Source organism: Garra rufa, chromosome 21, assembly GCF_049309525.1.
Source record: "Garra rufa chromosome 21, GarRuf1.0, whole genome shotgun sequence".
Lineage (NCBI taxonomy): Eukaryota > Metazoa > Chordata > Actinopteri > Cypriniformes > Cyprinidae > Garra > Garra rufa.
Genome location: NC_133381.1, coordinates 4,512,169 through 4,534,309, shown reverse-complemented (window position 1 = coordinate 4,534,309; position 22,141 = coordinate 4,512,169). Strand labels below are relative to the sequence as shown.

The following is a 22,141-nucleotide window of genomic DNA, read 5'->3' as shown; positions in this document are numbered from 1 at the left end:
ATAAAAAGATATTTCTGAAAGTTTGCTAAACTCCATTAATAATAATAAGTATATATATAATAATATTATTTATTAACAATAAATAAATAAACACTATTAATAATAAACAAATAAATAAAAAATGCAGTCCGTTAATAAATAATAATTAAATAATATAAATTAAAATTAAATAAATTAAAATGAAAGAAAATGTAAAGAAAAAACTTTAAAATTTTTTTTACAAAAAGAGATTTCTGAAAGTTTGCTAAACTCCATTAATAATAATAAGTATATATAATATTATTTATTAATAATAAATAAATAAACACTATTAATAATAAACAAATAAATAAAAAATGCAGTCCATTAATAAATAATAATAATAATAATAATAATAATAATAATAATAATAATATAAATGAAAATTAAAGAAAATTTAAAGAAAAAAAATAAAAAGCTTTACAAAAAGATATTTCTGAAATATTGCTAAGCCCATTTTTTTTCCAAATGCTTACAAAAATAAATTTAATTTATCTAAAAATTTAATTTATTTAATTTATCTATTTGTTTTTGTATGCTTGTTGTTTAAAGATAATCATAAAATAAAAAAATAAAACATAAAAAATTATAAATAAAATAAAATAAAATAAAATAAAATAAAATACGAAAGTGCCTGAGCTTGATGGAAAGATATTTCTAAAAGTCTGTTAAAACATTTTTTATAGAAAAGCTTTTATAGAAATGAATTTGAGATGACAGTATCAATTCAAAATATAATTTACTTGAGCTTTATAACTATTTTCTGTTATGATTTTATGTAATGCTGACCTTTGGATAACAACTATTTAAAAAAAATGATAATTTGTTATATCCTTACATAATAAGGCTTGATAATGTCTAAAGTCTGGGATTTTTTACCTGTTTAATGGTACAAATCATGCATCTTATTATTCAAGTACATGATTTGAAAAAAAAAGAAAAAAAAAAAACATTTTTGAAGCACAAACGCAGCAGGATAATATTAGAGATTCACAATTTATTGAAAAAAACAAAACAAAAAAAAACATGTCTGGATATTCGTTAGATCAGCTCTTTTAGGTTGATTTAATTCCAGTATATTTCAAACCGATGCAAATTATGTGAACCTGCTAACCGATGTTAATTATGGCATAAAAAGAACAAAAGCGCTCATAAAAGAGCAAATAGCTTTGGGAAACAGAAGCCAATATCTATGAAAAAACATAATTGTTTTGATGGAATTCAGATATGGTATCTTATCCAGCACCCCGAGGCTTTTTAAAAATGATCAAGCGTTGAGGGCATAAAACACTTTTCATTTTCCGTCCACTTACATTATAATAGTCGGACCGTATTCAGCGGCACAGCATTTCCATATTTAGAATGAGCCACCGAAGAAAAGCTCATAGAGTTAGAGCGTGTGATTTATATACTGGTCTGTCAAACTGAGGAGAAAGTGTTCGATACGCAGAATAAAAGAGCAGAAAAAAGAGACAGAGACAGAGAGAGTGTGCAAAAGACTGTAAATAAAGAAGGAGTGTTTTTTTCCCCGAAGTTCTGCTTCAGTGCCATGCTGGATTTGTGATTTCATAGGCTAAACCCCAGGGGAACAGCATGAAGTAGAGGAACTCATTTCAGCCTGAATTCAGATTGATTTCCTATCCAGTTCCTTCTCAATGGAGGCAGTCCAGGGCCAAATAAACATAAGGTCACTGCATCAATCTCTGCCGCTTCCTTCTCATGCCATCTGATCTAGTTTCACAGCGACGCTTCACGCACTCCAAACACCGAGCTCAATTGGCTCTCACACTTCGGAAGCAAATGTATTTAATAGACATATGCCGGCAGTGTTGTGGCTACTAACTTCTGTGTCTGGAATAGCATAATATACTATTATACTAGTGTAAAAATATAAAATATGTATACTGAAACCAACCAAATAAATGAATAAATAAATATATGCTAGGGCTGGGCCGATAAACGATATCATATCGAATCGCGATAAAATGTATGTTAATAACGATGATAAGCTCTAGATTTTGCTCGATATGGATTAATCTAAGAGCCAATCACACAGCAGAAATATGCGACAACAGCCAATCAGCGTGCAGCGTGCGTGTGCATGTCAAAGTACAAAGTTCATTTCTTACCGCACTTTGCGAAGCAAACTTAACACCAGGACGACAAAAAAAAAAGAGTGGAAGCAGTGACGAAAGTGAAACTAACCTCGAGTTATTATCCAAAGATGTTGAAATTGTCGACAAAAAGGTAGCACGAATTCCGTTATATAAGTGGTTTGGCTATCTAAAAAGTGACTCTCAGCTCAGCTGAGAGTTTGGCGCGATTGTTAAAACTGAAACCGAAAGCAAAAAACGCACGCGCATTCAAAAGCAATTTTAATCCCCCTTGTTTAGAGAGTGACTCCCCAATGCACGCAAATTAGGCTACATGACATATCTAGGCTGTTATTAGTTTGTAGACTGATAAGTTGTGTATGTCTATAGCTCTGTATCATGCTTGAAATATTCGGTCTCTATTTGCACTTTGAATATTTAGAGAGTAGCCTACTTTGATTATGGCTGAATTATCTGCACTTAATACGATTAAAAAAGAACTGTGTCGTAATTTTTTGTTATTTATACTGTAGAGTGTTTCAAAATGCAGTGGTTGCCTCTAATTTAAATAGCTCAACCTATAATAGAGAAAATAAACAATTGTGTTAATAATAATAAATAAATAAATAATTGTTACAAATTATGTTTTTACAATCATTTTATGTTTACATTTTGTACATTTACTCTCATTTACCATACTCTGTCACAACTTTTACAATAAATTAATTTTTTTAAATTTATTTTAGTAAGGTGTTTTAAGTTTTAAGGCCAAATCTGTAATCTGTTTTTGTTAATAAACTATACTTTAAAATGTAATTCAATGAACCCTTTAATTTTTGTGGCTTTAGTCATTGTTGGGATACTATTTTAAAGCTGGCAACATCAACAGCTTATATCGAAATATATATCGTTATCGTTCAATATGGGGAAAAAATTATCGAGATTACATTTTTGCCATATCGCCCAGCCCTAATATATGCATTAATTTGATTAAACAAATCAAATATATATAACACACACACACATGCATTTATTTGATCAAAAACACAGTAAAACAGTTATTTTGGGAAATATTAAAATATATTTATTTTCACTTTTTTAAATATTTTTAAAATTTATTAATTTTCATGTATTTCTTAATAAATGTGTGTGCACAAATATATGCAAATACCATAAAAACAGTAATATTGTAAAATATTAATTATTTAGTAATTGAATTTTAATATTTCACAATGTTACTGTTTTTATGGTATTATATAATTATAAACAGTGTACCTATGCATTTATTTGATCAAAAACACAGTAAAAACTGTAAAATTGTGAAATATTACAATTAAATTGCTAAAATAATTGTCCATTTTAATTAAATTTAAATGTAAAAAAGAAAGAAAAAATAGATTTTATATATAAATTTATATAAAATATACATTTAAATTACATTAAAATGGATAACTATTTTAGTAATTTAAACATTTCACAATATTATTATTGTGTAATATAATATTATTATTGTTGATATTATAATTATTGTTATATTGTGAAATATAAAAATTAAATAACTAAAATAATTGTCAATTTTAATGAAATTTAAATGTAAAACGAAACACACACACACGTACACACATGCAAATTATATTAAAATAATTTTTTAATTATTAATAGTTATATTGTGAAATTTAACGCATCAATTAAGTGTATAAATTTCATATTTTTCATAATAAACATGCATATAAATGTTTGCATTTATTTAAAAAAACAATAAAACACTAATACAGTGAAATGTTTAAAGTAAATAATTAAAATCTGAATGTTTTTAATATATTTTTTTATTTTTCAAAACTATCTTTAAATGTACTAATTTAATATATTTTTAATAATATATATACACAAACATATAAAAATAATTCTAAACCATTTTTACTAAAGTTAATACTTTTATTTACACCAAGGATGCAAAAGTTGCAGCACTTTTTGCTGTTAGTTGCTCTAAAAAAGTTTGCTTGAGTATCTTCTATTGCACAACTTTAAATAATGAGTATCTTTAGCTTGACAAGCTTGTTTTCAAAATAGCTCCTCAACACTGCACATCTGCACACACTTCCATTCAAGTCTGACACAACGAACTGCTAAAAGCACAGCTTCATCTGCTGACATTTAAATAATGCAACCAATGCTAATCTTAATTAGCATAGCATATGCCGTCAACTACTGCTGACTGTTTAGAAACTTAAAATACACCCTTTAGCACTACGCTTACATAATGTGTGCCTCTTAGCCATCAGAAACAAGTGAGCGCTACAACAACGGAGAAAACCTGACCTTCGTCAAACTGGGCTCTGTCCCAAAAACATACTTAGCTACTATAGTCATACTCTAACACACACACGTTGGGTTTACATGTTTTATGGGGACATTCCATAGGCGTAATGGTTTTTATACTGTACAAACCGTACTTTCTATGGCCCTACACCTACCCTACACCTAAACCTAGCCCTCACAGGAGAGTGTGCATACTTTTACTTCATCAAAAAAACTCATTGTGCATGATTTATAAGCCTGTTTCCTCATGGGGACCTGAAAAATGTCCCCACAAGGTCAAAATCTACTGGTATTCCTATCCTTGTGGGGACATTTGGTCCCCACAACGTGATGAATACCAGGTACACACATACACACACACACACACACACACACACACACACACACACACACACACACACACACACACACACACACACACACACACACACACACACACACACACACACACACACACACACACACACACACACACACAGTAATTTTTTTGTTAAGTTTGTAATATTTTTTTAGGATGGAAGCTTGTTTAAAATAAGTGACTTTTTCTCTATTTTTCTGAACTTTTCTTTAAAATCAAATTCAAGTTCTTATTGCACAATTTCCTTCTCAGAGTTCTTAAATTTTGCCTTTTTTCTTTAAATTATGAATTCATATTCATAATAATTGTGACTCTTTTTATAATTTGCAATATCAAGTTAAAAAAAATTACTTATGACTTTTTACAGTATCACACAAAAGGAAGTACACCCCTTACATTTAAGCAACCGTTTTAGTATGTCTTCTCAAGGGACAATACTATAGAAATTAAACTTGGATATATTTCAGAGTAGTCAATGTGCAGCTTGTGTAGCAGTAAAGATTTACTGTCCTCTGAAAATAACTCAAGATGAACGTGTCCAAAGTATCAGTATTTTGTGTTAACACCATTGTTATCAGGCACTGCCTTTATCATCCTGGGCATGGAATTGACCAGAGCTGCACAGGTTGTTACTGGGATCTTCTTGCTCTCCTCATGGAGCTGCTGGATATTAGACACATGGTGCTTCTCCACCTTACGCTTGAGGGTGCCCCACAGGTGCTTAATAGGGTTCAGGTCTAGTTTCTGGAGGAAAGGCATCATGTTCCTCTTCAAAATATACAGTACATTATGGAATCCATGTTTCCCTCAATGAACTGCAGCTCATCAGTACCAGCAGCACTCATGCAGCCCCAGACCATGATGCTACCACCACCATGCTTGACTGTAGGCAAGATACAATTTTCCTGGTACACATGCTGGACACAATCTGAGCCAAACAAGTTTATCTTATAGTCTCATCAGACATGGACAGGACATGATTCATGTAATTCATGCTCTTGTAAAGGTTGTCTTCAGCAAACCGTTTTGCGGGCTTTCTTGTGAGCCAGCTTCAGATGAGGCTTCCTCCTGGGACGACGCCTTTGCAAACCGACTTGTTGCAGTGTGCGGCGTATGGTCTGAGATCTGACAAGCTGAACTTCTACTTCTGCAACCTTTAAAGGAATGCTGGCAGCATGCATGCATCTGTTTTTTGAAGCCAGGTTCTGCACCTGACGCACAGAAAGAGTGCTCAACTTCATTGATCGACCCTTGCAAGGCCTGTTCTGAATGGAACCCATCTGGGAAAACCTCTGTTTGACCCTGACCACAGTACTGTATCTCAGTTTCAGGGTGTTACTGAACCTCTAAAAGCCTTGGCCATTTTTGTGGAGAGCAACCATTCTAATTCTCAAATCCTCAAAGAGTTCTTTGCCATGAGATGCCATGTTGAACATCCAGTGGTCAGTATAAGATAAGTGTACTTAAAGCACCAAATTTTAACTGCTCTAATACAAGATACACAACTTTGTATGGTCCTGTCAAGCAGACAAAAACAGAGCCATGATGAATAGACCATGTGGCTTTGCATGGTAAAACAACATACTGCTATTATCACTTAGTCTGTACTCACTTTTGTTTACAGCTATTTTGAATAAAGGCTGTACGTACGGTAATTTTCAGAGGACTGTAAATCTACACTGCTACACAAGCTGCACATTGACTACTACATTCAAGTTTCATTTCTTTAGTATTGTCCCTTGAGGAGGTATACTAAAATGGTTGTTGAAATGTATGGGGTGTACTCACTTTTGTGAGATACTGTATCTGAGAATTCTGATTTTTTTTTTCTCACAACTTCAAGGTTTTATCTCAGGTTGGATTTTTCTTCTTAGAATTGCGAATTAATATCTATCAATCTTGACTTTTTGCCTCAGAGTTGCACATTTTTATCTCACAAGTACAAGTGACTATTTCCTCAGAATTGCAATAACCAGAATTGTGAGAATAAATTACAATTTGCTTTTTTTTTTTTTAATTTATTTAAAATTTTTAAAATTCCATGGCAAAAGCTTCCATATCCCAGAAAGTCATTATTTATAGGTTATTTTGCACCTTTTTGCACAGCCGTCACGTCAGGAACACACATACGATCCCTTAAACGCACAGTTTTTGAAAAATTCTGACTTTTTTCTTACAACTGCAAATTTCTCACAATTGTAAATTAACATCTTGCAATTTTGACTTTTTTAGAGTTGTAAGTTTATATCTTGCGATTCCCACTTTTTAAAATTATGACAAAAAAATCAGAATTGTGAGATATAAACTGAGAACTGCAAGAAAAAAAATCCGAATTTTGAGATACAAATTTTTAATATTATTCCCTGATGGATAAAGCTTCCATATTTAGAATTTCATTATTTATAGGTCATTTTGCACCTTTTGGCACAACTTTCATGTCAGAAAGACCCATGTGATCCTTTTAATGCTCACTGGGTTTTTGGGAAAGAGCCATGGTAGTCTGAAACATATTTTATGATTACTGGCCTAAAAATACAGTAAATGTTAACCTTTTTGGGGAACAAGACATGTTGGCCTGCAATTGCTTTTACACAGCCGTGAAGCTGTGATGTCCACCTGGAGCTGAATGATGAGCGTTCCGTTCAGTCTGTTTCTTTCCTTTCTGCTACAGAAGAGCGTGTAATCGAGTGGCTTTTAGTAGATTTAACATAAGGAAATGACGGCACGTTCTCCGGATGGTAATCTCCTCACACGCTCGGCATGAGCACCGCATCATGAATGTTTCATCTCCTGTATTACCAGGACTCTTTTCAGCCCCGCTCTGAACGCTCACACAGATAGGAACATCAGTAAAGTCTACTGCACCTCAAAGGGGGAAAAAAGACCATTACTCAGGAAAGAAGCACATTTCCCGAAATTGATTACTTGCTACGCAAACCAGTGATTTAATCTCGCGATTCTGTCGAACAGGCAGCGAAGATGTGATGTTTTTACTCCTTTTTTCACATCAGAGCTGTATTGAAACTCTCTTGGCCACAGAAGACCTAAACACACATCTCTGTGTGCTGTGTAACAATACAATCTCCAGCTTAAACACAAAGGATGAAATTCTGGTTAAGCACACACACGGGTAAACCTTCAGATAAGGCAATGGTTTACATTTTACTCTCTTGTTCTGGGACAGAACTATTCATGTTTCTGAGTGCTGCTCAAAGGAGACTGACCTTGGTATAAATTTAGAGTTTGAACTCCAAAAAACCCAGAACTTCAAATAAATCAGCCAATTAAGCTTTTTAAGTTCACCGCATCTGAATATATATTTATTAAAAGAGTCTCTTAAGCTCACTAATGTTTTCTATGGGAATATGTTAAAAAGTAATTTATTTCTGCAATCAAAGCTGTATTTTCAGCATCATTACTCGAGTCTTCAGTGTCACATAATTCTTCAGAAATCATTCTAATCAGGATTGCCAGGCCTTCGTAACAAAACCAGCCCAATAATGCTCCGGAGGATACTGGCAATCGCTCAAAACTGCTCCAAAATCATGGTTTGTGGGGGTTGCACTTGGTTAAAAATCACATTACAGGGGTGCAGGGGATTTTGTTATAATCTGTGGCAATAGTATAAAAGTAGCCCAATTCCACAGGAAAAGTGTGCAACACTGATTCTAATATGCTGAATTGCTGTTCAAGAAACAGTTCTGAATTGCTGTTCAAGAAACATGTGAATACTACAATCCCTCCAAGTTTCAAGTCTCTACAACTTACGGTTTGGTCTGCACAATCAGTTTTACATGGAGATCGCTGATCCATGACCATTCTATCAAGTACAATAGGGTTTCAGCACTATATGTTTGAACCCCTAAATATAATATCATGTTATATAATAATATAATATAGAATTTCAAATTTGAGCCTGTGACTGACGGTTTAGGAGTTATGAGTGATTTCATACTTTTGATCGCTGTAGCGCCCCCATCAGGCCGAATGGGGGGAGCTTTGGTGACATTGTCGGCGATGTGAGTACTACAATCCCTCCAAGTTTCAAGTCTCTACGACTTACGGTTTGGTCTGCACAATCAGTTTTACATGGAGATCGCTGATTTATGACCATTCTAGCAATTAAAATAAGGTTTCAGAGGTACATGCTTGAACCCCTAAATATAATATAATACTATAATATAATATAGAATTTTAAATTTGAGCCTGTGACTGACGGTTTAGGAGTTATGAGCGATTTCGTACTTTTGATCGCTGTAGCGCCCTCGTCAGGCCGATTGGGATGAGCTTTGGTGACATTGTCGGTGGTGTGAGTACTACAATCCCTCCAAGTTTCAAGTCTCTACGACTTACGGTTTGGTCTGCACAATCAGTTTTACATGGAGATCGCTGATCCATGACCATTCTAGCAATTACAATAGGGTTTCAGAGCTACATGCTTGAACTTCTAAATATAATATAATGTAATATAATACTTTAATATAATATAATATAATATAGAATTTCAAATTTGAGCCCGTGACTGACGGTTTAGGAGTTATGAGTGATTTCATACTTTTGATCGCTGTAGCGCCCCCGTCAGGCCGAATGGGGGGAGCTTTGGTGACATTGTCGGCGAGGTGAGTACTACAATCCCTCCAAGTTTCAAGTCTCTACGACTTACGGTTTGGTCTGCACAATCAGTTTTACATGGAGATCGCTGATTTATGACCATTCTAGCAATTAAAATAAGGTTTCAGAGGTACATGCTTGAACCCCTAAATATAATATAATACTATAATATAATATAGAATTTCAAATTTGAGCCGGTGACTGACGGTTTAGGAGTTATGAGCGATTTCGTACTTTTGATCGCTGTAGCGCCCTCGTCAGGCCGATTGGGATGAGCTTTGGTGACATTGTTGGCGAGGTGAGTACTACAATCCCTTTAAGTTTCAAGTCTCTATGACTTACAGTTTGGTCTGCACGATCAGTATTACATGGAGATCGCTGATCTGTGATCATTCTAGCAATTACAATAGGGTTTTAGTGCTGCATGCTTGAACCCCTAAATATAATATAATATCATTTACATACAATGACTTTTGGGTCAATTGGGTTTGTTTAAAACAAGAGGCCACAAAACAAGGTCAAAAACTTTAGAAGAAAGTAGCTGCATTCAAATTCTCATGCACTGCATTTGATAAACAACTTACTCCTCTATCGAGGGACATTATGCAAGAAAACAGATCTCCAGAATCAATACGGAGCAGCTCTAGTGTATTTATACATGACCACCAACCACAACAGTGTGATTAACTCTGCTCTCCTACCTGGACTCTGCTGCTGGGCTCCTTTTTAATCCATTTGATGACCGTCTCATAGACCAGCTCCTCTGCTTTCGTGTTCAGGCTGTCGTTGGACATGTAGCTAACCAGGTCTTCTTTGGAAATGTTGAGGATCTCATCTTGACCTGCCACGTCAGGGAAATTCTGCAGGGCGTAGGCCTTTGCCATGTTGTGGAGCTCGGTGCACTGCATCGCCTCGGCCATGGCCAACACTCCCAGACAGTTAGCGGCCGTCAGCTGTTTTTCTGCGAGAGACGCACACGTACACACATGAGCTGGGAAACAAACCTTGAACGCACTAACAATGAGAGGTGTTTGGAAGATTAAATTTATCCAAGTGTGTAGCTGTGGAAAAGGCGAGTGTAATATCTCAAGCAGCTTGTGGGCAAAAGACCTAAGCATAGGAATCGATTGGGTGCGAGGGCAAGGAGGCTCACTGGAGACTTAGATTCGTCCAGACAGACACAGACCTTTTCTACTGCATGAAAGGTCAATAAAACCACTGCTAACCCGGCGCTTACTTCATTGAGCACAACTAAATCAAGTCAAAAATTAAACCTATATACTATTTGTTTTACTTACTTTAACATTAACTTACTGAAAAAAATATATAAATAAATACTGTACATATATACATTAATGAATAAACATACTACTAATATATATATATATATATATATATATATATATATATATGCAAATGTTTATTTAAGAAAATTAATACAATGTAAAACCATTATTTTTATAAATACAAAATAATATCAGAAATAAACATTATGATTAAACATTTTTAATAAATGCAAAGTAGATATTTTATATCTACAATAAATGTCAAATATTCAAAATAAGTTATTTTTTATAAATACAAAATATCAGAAATAAACACTAAGAATTATATTGAAATCAACTTTAAGCGTCATTTAAAATTGTTTAAAAAAGGCAAAATGTTTTATCTACAATAAATGTTAAATGTTTTAAATAAATGATTTTTATAAATAGAAAATATCAGAAATAAAATAAAATGTGCATTAAATTTCTCAACATCTCTCTGTTTTTACTGTCATTCTATTTTGTGCAATAACTAATCGAATTTTTAATTACAAAAATATTTTTATAAATAAATATTGTATCAACTACACAGACTTAAAATAAAATATGTATTAATAAGCATACAAATATTTCAAAAATGTTACATAAATGTTATACATAAATATCTATCTATCATCTATCTATCTATCTATCTATATAGTACTTTATGCATTTGTATGTTTGTAATTAAAAATTATTAAAATAAATAAATAAATAAATAAATATATATATATATATATATATATATATATAGTACTTTATGCATTTGTATGTTTATTAATACATATTTTATTCATAATCTGTGTCGTTTATACAATAAAAAATAAACAATAAAAATATTTTTGTAATTAAAAATTATAAAAAAAAAAAAATATATATATATATATATATAGTACTTTATGCAATGAAATTTCATGTTTTATTAGATAATGTTATGGTATAAAATTTGCATTTAATTTCTTAACATCAATCATAATCATAATTAGTATGGTAATCTGTATTACTATTAATTTACTCCATATAAAATTTTAGAAATGCTGCATTGCAAAAAGAAAAAAAAGTGTGGACTTTAGTTGGGTGAATTTGCAGGTGTGGGCATAACACTGCATTAAATCAAGCATACAATATATGACAGTCTCTGTGAAAAGGCGTAAAGCAAACGGCACTCAAAACACAATTACGTGTAATGAAAGCACATACGCTTATAAAAGCACAAATGGCTTCGATTTCTATTACCAAATATTTCAATGCACAATCTTGACTGTAAGAACTCAACTCTTTCCCGCTGATGAAACCTTGAAGGCGAATCTCTTTCGGAGAGCGTTCACTTTTCATAAGTGTTCAAGTGTCATATATCCCTTATCTGAAGTGGTCACGCTAACAAGAACGTCTAAAGAGCCAGGCTTGCACATTTCGACTTTTCATTTCTAACTTTTGTATACTGAAGTAGACGGAGCTCTCCAGCGAATCCCTACAGGAGAGAATGTCATTTCATAGGCGTCGAGGTGCTGATAGATTAATAAGCTCCGGATCCCAGGGGTTCATGGGAAGAGGAGCACAAATCAGAGCTGTCAAAGCCACCGACATCGACTTTTTGATTCCAAAGCTAAACTCATTATTCACATTCCTCGCACCTGCCTTATTAACAGCAAATGTAAAAAAGGGCATAATTCATGACAGTGTCAAAAAAGCATTTGGATTACTCAAGTACTGTCAAATATAGCAGAAAAAAGTCACTTAAAAAGTCATTAGCCATTTAAAATTCAGTTCAATTATTTACAAAACTGACAACCACATTCTAAAACCAAATTCACTCCCAAAAACAAACAAAAAAAAATTCTATAAATAAATATTGCACAGGCGGAATACTAAAAATCTGTAATACATGTAAATATTTATGTAAATAAAGTGTCTGCTTCTAAGGATTTCAAATAAGTTTTTGGAGAATAAAATGTCAAAATTTGGTTGAAATAATGTTACATTGTCATTCAGTGTACACAATATTTATGCATACATTTAAACAACATGCTTATTCGGACTTGTGCATATTAAAATATATAAAAGACTAAGGGAGCATATTAAATTTTATTGTGTTTTAAATGAGAAAAAAAATCTTACTGACAAATGGGCCAAACCTATTTAGCATTTGGGGTGAAAAGTAATTTGTAATGTGTCATAAATTGATTTTCATTGTAAATATGCCTGACAAGATTGTTACTCTGAATGACATTTTTGTGGGTGTCTTCTGTAAATTAGGGGAAAATGTATGCTATTTATTTTTTGCTCAGACAAGCAAAAACAAAAATGCAATTAAATTAAACAGAGAACTTTTTACATTTTTGGGGAAAAACAGCAACAATTTAAAGCAGTATTACCCTTTTTCGTCTTTGATCCTTATATGTCAAATAAATGCTATAAATATTATAATATAACTGAATATGTAATGAACAAATAAATATCTTATTTAATTCAAAGTTAATTCAAACTATAATTTAAACAAATATATTTTTCTGTAAACATTGTGTTTTTATGTCGTTTATGGTGATATTCATGCTAAAAATACAATTTTAATGAAAACTACAAATGGAAACTACAATCAGAATTGTAGAATTGTACAATTAGATGTTTTTTTATTGTCATTATATTTTAAATTTTGCATTGTACAGTATTTATCATTAACTTTGACTAAGAATGCGTAATTATATTAAAACAAATGAGAAAAATACTTATATTAATACACTACACAGGTGTAATAATAAATAAAATAAATATTGATATGATATTGCTGTAAATATTTTGAAAATGTCAAATTGTTATAAATCAATTTCTTAAATTCATTAATATGAGATTTGAATACACTTTAAAATATAATTTACTTATGTGATGCATAAAAAAAGTTAAAAAGAACAGCATTTATTCAAAATAGAAATCTTTTCTAACAATGTATCACATTTTAGATCACATCCTTGCTGAATAAAAGTGTTCATTTCTTTCAAACAACAATGTAACAAATTGTAACAATTGTATATTTTTACAAAATATTTGTATTTTAAATAAATGCTGTTCTTTTTTAATTTTTATTCATCAAAGAATTTTATTCACCAAAAGTATCACAGGTTCCCAAAAAAATTACAAATATAAATAAATAAATAAATAAATAAATAAATAAATAAATAAATAAATAAATGGCAGCACAACTGTTCCCAACATTGATAATAAATCTGAATATTAGAAAAAATTCTAAAGGAAAGCAACAAAAAAATCCTGGAAAGTTTCCGAAATTTACTGGAAATTTTCCACATTTTTGCAACCCTATATGATATTGCTAGAAATATTTTAAAATTGAAAATCGATGTTATAAACAAATATCTCAAATACATTAAATGTGAGATTTTTAATACACTTAAAAAATATAATTTACTTCTGTGATGCGTGAATTAAAAGTTAAAAAGAACAGCATTTATTCAAAATAGAAATCTTTTCTAACAATGTAAGCCTTTACTATCACTTTTCATCACATCCACATTTATTTCAAACAACAATATAACAGTGTAACAATTTGTAACAATTGTATATTCTTACAAAATATTTGTATTTTAAATAAATGCTGTTCTTTTCATACAATCAAAGAATTTTTATTCACCAAAAGTAACACAGGTTCCAAAAAAATTTAAAAAGTAAAAAAATAGCAGCACAACTGTTCCCAACATTGATTATAAATCAGCATATTAGAAAAACTTCTAAAGGAAAGCAACAAAAAATCCTGGAAAGTTTCCAAAATTTACTGGAAATTTTCCACATTTTTGCAACCCTATATGATATTGCTATAAATATGTTATCAATGTTATGAAAAAATCTCAAATTCATTAAATATGAGTTTTTAATACACTTTAAAATATAATTTATTTCTGTGATGCATGAATAAATAGTAAAAAAACAGCATTTATTCAAAATAGAACACTTAGAAACACTTCTTAATCACATCCACATTTCTTTCAAACAACAAAGTAACAATGAAACAATTTGTAACAATTGTATATTGTTACAAAATATTTGTATTTTAAATAAATGCTGTTCTTTTTTAACATTTTATTCACCAAAAATATCAGGTTCAAAAATTTTTTTTAAATAAAAATAATAAAAATATCAGCACAACTGTTTCCAACATTGAAAATAAAGTCGTATCAGCATATTAGAATAATTAGAATATTAGAATGATTTCTGAAGGATCATTGACACTGAAGACTGGAGAAATGATGCTGAAAATTCAGCTTTGCATCACAAGAATAAATTCAATTTTAAAATATATTAAGATATAAAACCACTATTTTAAATGGCGATAATAATTCACAATATTACAGGTCTTCTGTATTTTTAATCAAATAACCACAGCCTTGAGCAGAAAAGACTTACTGATCCCATACTTTTGAACTGCAGTACACACAGCAAGATTTATAGTTAATTCACTGTGAAAACCATCATTTTAAAACCACAAATATAAACTCCTCTTACAGCATCAATTTATTTCAATATCATTCCATTTCAATTCTACTTCCCCAAGATCATATTCAAATCATAATCCAGCATCTGGCATGCATCTCAATTCCAATTCTGAAGCTGAATTGACATGTAAACCACATTCTCAATTCAGTCCTGAATGGTGCCGAGCTGCCCGACAGGATCTACATGCTAAAATATGTATGGATTGACTCCTCAGAGTCTGGCTCCTGCTGCAACATCTGACTAAAATATTACGACAAGGATTCAGATTACTAGAAATTACTGCATATCAGCCGTCAAGACGTCTGATTCGCAAGCAGCGTGCAAGTCATTATGACTGCTGTAATGAGCAACTGTATTTCTGATTCACTTCAGTCCACAGCAGAGCGTGTGTGTGTTGTGCTCATGTGTCAATCAACATAACACAAGCCTCCAGCTCTGAAAGGGGAAACAGAATCCAAAAAGAGAGAGCGAGACGCGGACAGAATGAATAATGAGCATATTCCCTCACGGCTTCACCATGAAGTTCCAGTAAATTACTCTAAGATTTTAGAGTACCTACAAAAACAAACTCATTAGAAAGCCTATTACCATAATTTGTCCATGAGAGATTGAGAACTACAGTCATGTTGGGCATTCAATGCCGCATTTCTTTCCTGAGGTGCTCTTATAATGTTACACAAGGTTAAAACAGTTTTGCACACTGCAACTAAATCATGCAACTAAAGGCGCGGTCACACTAGACTTTGAGCGTGCGAAATTCCTTCGGATGCTGCTGCAACGGTCGTGATATGACGTCATGCTCGGCTGCGTCTTTTTAAAAGTTAAATTCAGCACATGACACTAATAATACATTTTAAATGTAAAAACACACAATCTACTACACTACCGCAGTGTTACAGTTTTAAATGTTTAAATTTAAGGTTCTTTTCATTCAGCTAGAGGTCATGCTGTGACGTATCGATCTCCTGTTGGTCCCACAGAGTCATGTGATACGAATTCGTTGGTCAGAGTTCACCAAGTTTGAACTTTCAGACGCAGTGAAATGCGAAAATATTTCGCATTGGCTTGCGTTTCCGGTCTATGGCATTCGCATGCGTATGAATGGAAGTCAATGGAACGAAAAGTGCAGTGTGACCGCACCTTAATTCACTCACTAAATATCATGCATTTAATACAAGTACATCACTGTGTGCATTAGTTTCACTTTCAGACTAATTGCTCGGAGAAACTTGTCGCATAACGTCTGGTCAGAGAGAGCAAAAACACTTCTCTTACTTAGATTTTTTGCCTTGTTTCCTGTCAAAATAGCTACAAATTCTTAATTAAGAAGGTTTTCTAGATGAGTAAAAATTCTCTTGTTTTCAGAAAAAAAAAAAGTCAAAATTAAGAGCGTTTTTGCTTGAAACAAGCTAAATCTGCCAATTGGGTACGAAAAATAATCTTGTTCCCCTTCAGTCGTTTCACTACGACGTTACATATGGGAACTCGCCTGAGAGACCAAACATCTCTGAGCCTTATTCAAAAGGCCAATGAACATTGGCGAGTGGCATTTGCATGCCAAGCCACTCCCCCTTACATATGTAACGGAGGCCAGCTAGTAGATGCTGTGCAGGTAAACCTCACTCCCCGATCTCAAGAGACGCACTAGCGACAGACGCTAGAGGTTGCAGCCTTTAGCCTCCTTGTTAGTGCGTCCGCCCCCCGTGCCGGAGACCCGGGTTCGAGACTCGCTCGGAGTGTGAGGGGTTACACATACAGGTATATAAGATGGTGGCAGGCAGCCACCCATTCAGATTTTCGCTTCGGAGCCTTCATGCTCGAGCCCGGTGAACAAACCGAAACTAAAAACAAAAGAGTTCCTGCGAGAGTTCAAACTCTCTCTGCTGGCGTGCTGCCTTACTAAAAGAGCGTTTGGCAGCCGCCAGCAAAGATCCTGCGGGCTGCCATTTTCAACGCAATATTAAAGTCTTTGCAACGCCAGCGAGCAGCCCCATTGAGTGCACAGTTGTGCCGCGGTTCCTCCCTGGGCAAACTGGGATCTAAAAAGAGTAAATTTCTCACGACTGTGGAGGACATCTTCCCGATATGTCTTTCCGGCCGTGCGCTTCTGGGTATGGCAGTTTCCTCACCTCACTGGACGGACATGAACACTGCCTCACATGTCTGGGCCGAGAGCATGCTGAGGCAGCGTTCACGGATGGTTTGTGCGTTCATTGCGAACGCGTGACCATGTCCACGCTGAAGTCCCGCCGCTCATTCGCGAGGAGGCTCCCCTCGTCGTCCTCCCGCGGTAGGTCGTTAAGCCGTCAATGCTTTTCGGCCCCCGTAGCGAGACACAAGGGGGACATTCAAGTCATGTGCAGAATGTGCCGCCGGCTAGCAAAGCCCTGCAACCTTCTGCACCTCAGCGTGTCCCGTCGAGTTGCCAGAGCAATTCGCTTCCCCGCACGCCGGGCTGAGTGTCTCCTTTGGCGCTCCACAGGAGGATGAGATGTCCCCTTCGTGGTCGCTGTTCCATCTGAGGCGGATGCCAAACTCTCGGCTATGCTCCTCCGAGTCGCCAGGGGGATCGGTCTGGAGGTACCCATGATGCAATCGAGCCTGTCCCTCCAGCCGAGATGAAGTCAGGGTTCTACAGTCCCTACTTCATCGTGCCCAAAAAGAGCGGTGGGCTAAGACCTATCCTGGATCTTCGAGCCCTGAATCGGTCCCTTCTCAGGCTGCCGTTCAAGATGCTCATGATGAAGCGCATGCTAACATGCATCCGTCCCCAGGATTGGTTTGCAGCCATCGACCTGAAGGACGTGTACTTTCATGTCTCGATTCTACCTCGACACAGACCCTTCCTATGGTTTGCTTTCTTGGGTCGAGCATATCAGTGCAAAGTGCTACCATTTGACCTGTCCCTCTCTTCCTGTGTCTTCACGAAGGTCACGGAGGCTGCCCTCTCCCCCCTCTGGCAGAAGGGCATTCGCATCCTCAACTATCTCGACGACTGGCTTCTCATAGCTCACTCTTGAGACTTGTCGTGCAAACACAGGGACCTGGTGCTTCGGCTCCTCAGCCATCTGGGCCTTCAGGTCAACCAAGAGAAGAGCAAACTCTCCCCAGTGCAGAGGATCTCTTTTCTCGGTGTGGAGCTGAACTCGGTCAACATGACAGCCCGCCTCACCAACGAGCACGCGCAGTCAGTGCTGAAGTGTCTGGAGTCCTTCAGACACAAGACAGCGGTCCCTCTCAAAAACATTCCAGAGGCTTCTGGGGCATATGGCAGCTGCCGTGACGCCGCTGGGCTTGCTTCATATGAGACTGCTTCAGCGCTGGTTACACGATCGAGTCCCGAGATGGGCATGGCACTGCGGCACACTCCGGATTGGCGTTTCCCCGCAATGTCGCCGCCTGTTCAGCCCGTGGTCAGACCCAGCCTTTCTTCAGGCTGGAGTCCCTCTGGGACAGGTCTTCAGGCATCTGGTGGTTTACACAGATGCCTCCTCCACGGGTTGGGGTGCTGTGTGCAACGGGCAAGCAGCTTCGGGCTCCTGGACAGGACCTCGACTGCAATGGCGCATCAATTGCCTAGAGTTGTTGGCTGTGCTTGTCACGCTCCGTCGCTTACGATCGATGCTGCGCCACAAGCATGTGCTTGTTCGCACCGACAGCACTGCAACTGTAGCCTATATCAACCACCAAGGTGGTCTTCGCTCCTGTCGCATGAGAGCTTATCGGAGTCCAGCTGATTTGGAGCCATTTCAGCGAGGCCCATATAGATCTGTTTGCCTCCCCCGAATCCTCCAACTGCCAGCTACTTTTTTCCCCCAGTGAGCCTCCTTGCACAGACACTGTGCAAGATCAGGGAGGACGAGGAGCAGGTTCTGCTGGTTGCGCCATATTGGCCCACCCGGACCTGGTTTCTAGATCTCATTTCCCTCGCGGCAGCCCCTCCCTGGAAAATCCCCTTGAGGAAAGACCTTCTTTCTTAGGGGATGGGCACAATTTGGCACCCGCGCCCCGACCTTTGGAACCTGCATGTCTGGCTCCTGGACGGGACGCGTCAGACCTCTCCGGCCTTCCACAGGCTGTGATAGAAACTAGAAACAAAATATTCTGCCAATAGGGGAAAGCAAAAATATCTTATTTCAAACTGAATTTTTTTTTTTATATCATTATCATATCATTATTTTGCTTGTTTCAAACAAAAACGCACTTAATTTTGACTTGTTTTTTCTGAAAACAAGCCTATTTTACTTGTCTAGAAAATCCTTCTTAATTTAAGAATTTTGGCTGGAAAGGAATTTTCTGCAAAAGTATTTTTGCAGTGTGCACAACTGTTTTAACCTCGAGTAACATTCACCGCAAAAAATGTTTTTCTTACTTGTTTTCAGCCAAAATATCTCAAAATTATTAAATAAAAAAAGGATTTTCTAGACGAGTAATATCTACTCGTCTTGAAACAAGCAAAATAATCTGCCAAATGGGTAAGAAAAAATATCTTATTTCAAACAGAAAACAAGATTATTTTTCTTAATTTAAGAATTGTTAGATATTTTGGCTGGAAACAAGACAAAAATCTAAGTAAGAAAAGCATTTTTTGCAGAGCATGACCGTTTTAAACCCTTTCTCTGACCAGACGTGATTTGACAAGTTTCTCAGAGCAATTTGTCTGAAAGTGAAACTAATGCACAGTCTTGTACTTGTATTAAATGCATGCAATTTAGTGACTGAATTAGTTGCATGATTTTGGTGAAGTATGTTGGAGAAACATTTCATCTGGCAGGTTCTTACCGAGAAAGGAGACACAGACTTTGCAGAAAGTGTTGAACTGGAACTTGTTGGCCGCCTCCAGTAAGGTTTTGGCGTTGGCCGAGTCGATAATGAGGGAGCCGGTGTAAACAAACTCCAGGAGAAGCTCCAGAACATCTGAACTGATGTTGCTCATTGTCAGCTGCATCTTCTCACCGTTTCTGTTCTCCCCCGATAACCTGGACACAGTATGAAGAAGGTTGAACCAGACACCTGCAGCTTCTGTCTCAATTGCAACTAGCAGTGAAGGAGGTGGGAAAAAGTGTATTTTCAGTGTTTAACAACTTAACTTTTGATTTGTTACTTACACAAACTTTTACACAGACTTCAGAGCATTGTGGTTATTGTTAACTAAAACTACTAAAATTTGTTTTTGTTAACTGAAATAAAACATAAATATTAGATAAAAAAACTTAAGCAATCATTAAACATAAAAAAAAATGAAATGCTGCCTTAGCTGACTTAACTAACTGGAAAGAAGCACTAAAATTAAATACAAAGTAAAAAAAAAAACTTATATAAAAATACACAACAAAAATACACGTTTATTAGTTTAGTTTAAGTTACTAAAAATGTAAACTAAAATTATAATGAAAACTGAAAATATATAAAAGGCTAATTCAAAATATTGTTTAAAAATGTGTATTTCATTTTTTTTTTTTGTGTATAATGTTCCTCACACAAAGGTATCGTATAACTTCAGTACATCGTTATTGTTAACTAAAACTATTACAAATATTTTAGTTAACTGAAATGAAGCTAAAATAAAAATATAAATTTTAGATAAAAAATATATAATTCAAACATTAGAAAAAAAACATACAAATGCTGCATTAGGAACTAAAAAAAAAAAAAAACACTGAAATTACAAGACAATTAATTAAACCTAATTAAAAATACTTAAAAACAAATACACAATGAAATAGTTTTTTTTAATTAGTTAAAGCTAAAATAAAAATATAAATATTAGATAAAAAATATATAATTCAAACATTAGAAAAAAAACACAAATGCTGCATTAGGAACTAAAAAAAACACAATGAAATTGTTTTTTTTTTAATTAGTTTTCATTTTAATTTTAGTTTAAGTTACTAAAAAATGTAAACTAAAATTATAATAAAATCTGAAAATATAAAAATAAAAGCTAATTCAAAATACTGATAAAAACATGCATTTTATTTTTGTGAATAACAACTTTTGGTCTGTTCCTCCTACAATTTTATCATATGACTTCAGAACAGCATTGTTATTAATAACTAAAACTATTAAAAAACATTTTAGTTAACTGAAATAAAGCTAAAATAAAAATATAATTATATGATTTTTAGAAATGCTTCATTAGGAACTCACCAAAAAAAAGCACTAACATGACATGAAAATCAATTAAACCTAATTAAAAATACTTTGAAAATGACCAAAAATACACAATTATTTTATATTATTTTATATATTTATATTTTATTTTACAATTCATTTTAATTTTAGTTTAAGTTGCTAAAAAACATTATCATATGACTTCAGAACAGCATTGTTATAATTAACTAAAACTATTAAAAACATTTGTTAACTAAAATAAAACTAAAATAAAAATAAAAATATTAGATGAAAAAAATATATATAATTCAAACATTAGGAACTAACTAAAAAAAAAAACACCAACAATATATGAAAATTAATTAAACGTACTAATTAAAAATACTTTAAAAATTATCAAAAATACACAATTTTTAAATAGTTTTAATTTAAATTTTAGTTTAAGTTACTAAAAACCAACTTGTGGTCTGTTCCTCCAACAGTTTTATCATATGACTTCAGAACAGCGTTGTTATTATTAACTAAAACTATTAAAAATAATTTTAGTTAACTGAAATAAAGCCTGAAATATTAGAAAAACAAATATGTTTAAGTTGAAGTACAAAAATTTAAAAAATAATAAAATTTAATTAAACCAAATAAAATAAGATGACCGAAACACAAATTAAGTTTATTTTAACTTTAGCTCAAGTTACTTAAAACTCAGTTAAAATGAAAAATGAAAATATTTACATTAAAGTACAAAAAAAAAAAAAATGAAATAACACCATTTCAGAAAACTTCCGAAAACTGTATACAGTTGTATCGACAACTTTTAAGGT

General features: G+C 34.1%; 1 protein-coding gene across 1 annotated transcript in view; it reads right to left on the bottom strand.

Moving 5' to 3' along the window:
• Positions 1-22,141, bottom strand: part of LOC141295622 (kelch-like protein 29) — a 150,759-nt gene that overhangs the window by 80,446 nt on the left and 48,172 nt on the right. The window contains exons 5-6 of the mRNA XM_073826869.1: positions 19,989-20,185; positions 10,101-10,360 (exon numbers count right to left, since the gene is read on the bottom strand). Coding sequence (XP_073682970.1) covers positions 10,101-10,360; positions 19,989-20,185 — 457 coding nt within the window. The remainder of the gene's footprint in view (positions 1-10,100; positions 10,361-19,988; positions 20,186-22,141) is intronic.